The sequence below is a fragment of the Kogia breviceps genome, chromosome 15 (assembly GCF_026419965.1).
Source record: "Kogia breviceps isolate mKogBre1 chromosome 15, mKogBre1 haplotype 1, whole genome shotgun sequence".
NCBI lineage: Eukaryota > Metazoa > Chordata > Mammalia > Artiodactyla > Physeteridae > Kogia > Kogia breviceps.
This window is the reverse complement of record NC_081324.1, coordinates 61,871,693-61,876,974: the sequence shown is the minus strand read 5'-3', so window position 1 is coordinate 61,876,974 and position 5,282 is coordinate 61,871,693. Positions and strand designations below refer to the sequence as shown.

The 5,282-nt window shown below is 52.1% G+C and overlaps 1 protein-coding gene across 4 annotated transcripts in view; it reads right to left on the bottom strand.

Annotated features, from left to right (window-relative positions):
- Positions 1-5,282, bottom strand: part of GNAL (G protein subunit alpha L) — an 87,824-nt gene that overhangs the window by 2,901 nt on the left and 79,641 nt on the right. For all 4 annotated transcript variants that reach the window (XM_059039445.2, XM_067016099.1, XM_059039447.2 and 1 more), the window contains 4 exons: positions 2,172-2,226; positions 1,347-1,420; positions 858-916; positions 479-599 (listed from right to left, as the gene is read on the bottom strand). In XM_059039445.2, the coding sequence (XP_058895428.1) occupies positions 479-599; positions 858-916; positions 1,347-1,420; positions 2,172-2,226 (309 nt within the window). The remainder of the gene's footprint in view (positions 1-478; positions 600-857; positions 917-1,346; positions 1,421-2,171; positions 2,227-5,282) is intronic.

The following is a 5,282-nucleotide window of genomic DNA, read 5'->3' as shown; positions in this document are numbered from 1 at the left end:
TGTGGTGTAATTTACTAGTAAAGGGTCAGAAAAGTGGGAGAAGTTAAAGCTCTCACAACAACAGAATAGATGGTCACGCAGGGCATCTGCGGCTCTTGGGCGAGGAGCTGGGTGTTGAGGGTCTGGGTGGGGACCTGTCACTTCGCTGACAAGTCGAGGGAGGGGCTCAGGGGTCATCGAGTCATGAGCGGATGTTTTAAATGGGCGCTTTTTGCATTTTAAAAACCAAACAAAACCAATTTTGAACCGTATATAACCTTAAGCTTCCAAAACAGAGATCTGGATTTTCCTGACAAAGTCCCATCAGCTTCACACCCCCATCTTAAGTAAGTCACTACATTAAATGGACTGAAAGAGGCTTCTTATGGTTTTAGAAGATTTATCACAAGGAAGGACTGCATCGGAGAACAAAGATGAAAGCAAGCCGAGAGGCATTATTTTTAAACCCAGCGGGAGACCGAGTTTACTGTCTTGTCACCTGTTGTTCCAGATGCTCTCGAAAAGGTCCAGGGACTCCCGTAGGCGGTTGGTATTGTTATCTTCCCGGATCACCATGTTGTAGCTGCTGCAGGCGGCCACGTAGATGATGGCGGTGACGTCTGGGTGGGAGGAGTGGGGGAGGCACCTTGGTTATTTATAGCAGTTACAGCCACCCATGTCCGGGGAGAGCTCCCTTGTGATCGCAGGATTGACCCGGGGCCCCCCAACTAGCAGAGACAGTGTGACCCCAGGATGCTTAACTTCCGTATTCATGGGACTAAGGCACTTGATAGGTGACTGGATTGAAAGCTACTGAAACACAGCAGCAGCAGGGAGTGTGGGTTTGTCCCCATTTTCTTGAGAGAGGGAGAAATCACCGTTGAAGCACTGGATCCATTTTCTTCTCTCGTCCCTCTGGCCTCCGACGTCAAACATGCTGGGGGAGAACACGGGTTGGGGGTGCCGTTAGCCGGGGGGTGGGAGGACATCTCTACTTTGCTCTCCCCCTCACCCTGGCCCGTGGCTCTGCTCCCCAGGTGACCTTGCAGATGGACCCAGCGGGGCCTCCCCAGTCTGGCCCTCAGGGGTGTCCACACCCCGGTATTTCTCTGAGCCCGGCCCTTAGCCCTGTGGTCAGTGGCTGCTTGGCTCTGTTTCCCCCGGGAAGCCCCTTGCCTGCATCCTTCTCCTCTGCACCTGCCTGAGGCCACTAGGCTCGAGTGCTTCCCTTCCCTGCACTGACACCTGCGCTTGCGGGCACGCACGCGGGTTTGCAGCACTGCAGGCCCGGGATCACCCTGTGTCCAGGCCGCTTCCCCGACCCCAGGCCTGGGGGCCCTGCGGGAGGGTCCTGCCCACATGCTTACTGGAAGTTGACTTTGTCCACTTGGAATCGTGTCTCGAAAATCCCTGATGTCAGAACTCTGCACCTGAGGAGGTCCTGGGGGCAGAGAAGAGAGAAGCAAACAAGTGACACCTGTCCTCAGGAGGACAGCCCGGGGCAGCCATAGGCTGCAAGTGTCCCAAACAGCAATTCCTTCGGAAGTGAAAAGAAAGAGGAAAATCGGAAAAGAAACAGGACTTAAAAACTCAGACAAATGCTCTTGGTCTCACTCCCCGGAGAAAGTCACAGTTAATGTACTGGTTTGGTCTTGGATACTTGATGGCTCTGCTTTTATTTCCTTTAGAAGCTTCTTGTAATCACTCCCGAGTGTTCCCTACTGACACCATGTTACCAGCAGCCCACCAGTGTCTGGGGAGAGGTGCCTGTCCTGCCAGCTGCTGCTCCGGGTCAGACTCTCTCTCCTCTCACAGTTCTAGTCTCTAAGGTGAAAGATGATGAGAAAGCCGTACAGTTTCACAAGGCTGACACCTCTGCTGGCCTGTCAGGTGTCAGGGTTTCTTTCCTGGTCACCAGATCCATTAGGATGTAAATCTGCCACCAAAGTGACTCTGGAAGCAGAGGGCGGTGGCCCCTCTGAGCCCAATGAGAAGTGTGAGGACAGACTTGAGGGGCAGGCTGAAGGCCAGGGTAACTGAGCTCCCAGGGTTGGCCTCATAGAGGGATGGACTCCAGGGGGTGACCAGGAGCTCAGACCTCGGGGTGGGGGGTGCAGGGAGCCTCCCGGAGGGGCACGGCTGGGCCCCGAGGGTACAGAGACCCTCCAGTGTCGCGGCCCAACCCCACCTACCTGGTCCGTGGGTGTGTAGTCCACCAGGCTGACGCTGTCAATTCTCTCCAGGAAGCTGAAAAGAAAGCCAGATGTGCTTGGGGCCTCTCTGGGGATGCCTCTGGGCTGGGGGGCAGGTTTGCGGGGCCTGCACAGCCCAGGGGGATGGGGCAGCCACGGGCCAGCAGGTTCCCGTGTTCTTCCTGGACACGTGTCTCCCCGGCAGGTCAGAGTCCTGAGGGTCCTGATCCGTCGCGGTGGGGGAGCGGGGGTCCAGGCCTCTGCCCTCCCTTGACAGGTTTTACATGTATTTGTCTTTCTGTTTATTGTCTGTCTCTCCCTCCAAATGTGGGACCCACAGGGCAGATCTGGGTTAGCCGGGTTTCCCCAGCGCCTGTGGGGCAATGCAGCCCCTGCATATTTGTCAGATGAAGTGAGCAGGGGGCTGTGAGGCTCAGCCTGCAACCGACACAGGAAGACACAGCGCTGGTTAACCAGTGAGCAAAGGACCACTTCCCGAGGGGTGGGGGCAGCAGAGCGTGTGAGGAGTGGGCGGGGCTCTGAGTGGCCCGGGCTCTACTGGTGGGGGATCCTGCCCTGGGGAGAGTGGATGTGACCTGGATAGGGGGGACTCGGCCGGAGTCCCTGCCTGGACAGCTTGGGGTCCACTGTTCCGTATCTGGAGTAAAGTCATGGTGGGCCTTCCTCCCAGCCTGTGTGCCCGTGAGCTTCTGCACAGTGAGGGGGGAGCACTTCCCCACCTCCACACAGCCCCCCTCTCCAGCCAGCACTGCAGGCCCTTGAGCTGCTCACAGGAGGAGGTGGGAGTGCAGAAGACCCTGGAGGAGCCACAGGAGGGGACCCCTGAGAGCTGAGTCTGGTTTGAAAACCACAGTGCACTCTGGCCCAGTCCTTGCCGGCCTTGCATTTGGTGGAGTGGAGGGCACCTCAAGACCCTCTAGCAGGAGAGGAAAGGGGCAAGAAGACTTGAGTCTGTGATGAAGTGGGAGGGGTGTCTGCCGAGGTGGGGAGGGGCTCTGGACTATAGCCCAGAAACCTGGGGGCTCCGGTGGGAAGATGAGCCGCCCCCCTTCCCCGTGTATGGATGTAATAATTTGAAGCAGAAGTGGTCTGTCCTCTCGGCAGGGACATCTAATATGAGAAGGTGATACAGACACTGATCATCTCCCATTGAAAGGGCTGGAAGGAACTGAAAATCAAACCAAATATGAAGCCTTCAGCTCTGGTTAGAGGGTAGGAGGCACCCGATTTCAAACAGGATGCAGACAGGGTGGAGGGGGTGGGTGAATCTATTCAGATGGTAATAACGGGTTAAGTAGAAACAATGAAGTGTGGTTAACAAAAAAGACATCAGAAGTTGTTGCAAGATCAGAGACGCCTTCCCGAGGACGTGGGAGTACCTTCCTGACCACTTCCTGACCTCGACTAAGGAAAGATACACCATCTGTCCCCACTCCTGAGCCCCGGGTGAGTGTCCAGGGTTCCTTCCAGCTCTGGTAGTTAACCACCTGAGACCTGACCGGCATCAGTGAACGTTTCCCAGAGCATCTTCTGAATTGTTACTGATGGTGAATAGTCCTCTGAGTTCATGGATTTCAAGTTTGTGCAATGGAAGTAAAATGTGAAAATTCCCCGGATGTAAATGTTTCCCCGGACATTTGAGAGCCTCTCTAAGGAGTAAAGGCTAGCAGTTGATTTCTGCCAGACTTTTGACTTAATCTTTGGTTCAATCGGTGTATTTCCCACATGTTGTAGTAGGACTTCTTCAAAATGGGGCTCTTAAGATAATATATAGAGAGAGGAGTTTTAAAAGGATCTTCCAAATCATGCACAGAATTTTGTATGACGAAAATTTAAAAGGTTGTCTCCCTAAATACGCCACTGCCTGTTATGCCGAAAAATTAACAAGATCTAAGAATTCCACTTGTAGACCATTCACTCCCACTAGATAAAGAGTCGCAGGACAATAACAAAATACAATTATAGAAAGTCGACCCCCGGACTTCCCCGGTGGTCCAGTGGTTAAGACTCCGTGCTCCCAATGCAGGGGCCTGGGTTCGATCCCTGGTTGGGGAACTAGAGCCCACATGCCGCAACTAAGACCCAGTGCAGCCAAATAAATAAGTAAATAAATAAATATTAAAAAGAAATGTCACCCCCCCGCCCCCACCCTTATGGTCACTTTAAGAAAAGCAGTTAAAAAGCAAGTTACTTTGATTTCTCTTCACTGTTTCCTGCTACAGCTGAGGATTTTTGTTTTTACAGAAGTGTTTTTATTTTGGCCACTGCGATCCCCCTCTGCTCGACATTGGCACGAAACAGCAATTCACTGTTCATTTCTCATCTGTCTGCCACCCCAGTAACTCAAACTGCAGGGTTCTTGTGGGCCGGGGGTGGGGGTTGAGGGGGATGGTGAAAAGATGAAGCTATCCTGTTAAATGCCTTTGAACAACTGGATCTCAGGAAAAGCACCAATGACGTTTAATTAAAATGTACTTAAAATGATTTCTTTTATGAAAAATGCAGCAAGTCGGAGCTGTGTCAAGCCAAGTGTCAACTACAAATTGGCATTTTCCATTGGCACTTGACATCTGCCTCTACAAGGATTAACTCTTGTGCTGCTGCAGCTGCTGACTTTCAACACCCCCTGAAAGGAGTTCAGGTGGACAGCAAAAATGAGGCACTCTGTGCTCCAGGAAAAACTGGCAGAACAGGTCTTCAGAGAGTTAGATGTTTTCAGAAGCCGATTTTATGAGCCCAATTCTTGTATCTCTTCATATCTAGAAAAGCACTAAAATCCTTCATGGTGACGACTACTACTTGTGACTAGCAGAAACCTTCTGCAAAATAGTATGTGCTCAGTTGCACGTATTCCCCCTTCACCAGAATCACATATATACTGACCTTCCCCCTCTGCCTCTTTGGAGCAGTTTCTCAGAGCTATCTGGGATGCTGTCTCTCGGGCTGTTTTCCTCATTTTGCCCCAAATAAAACAACTCACAACTCTCATGTTGTGCATTTTTTTAAATCGACACAAGTAAAACCCTTTTCTCAGTGTCTTACCGAAATTCACTTCATGATGATGTAAAAAATACTGGAGGAAAATGTTAG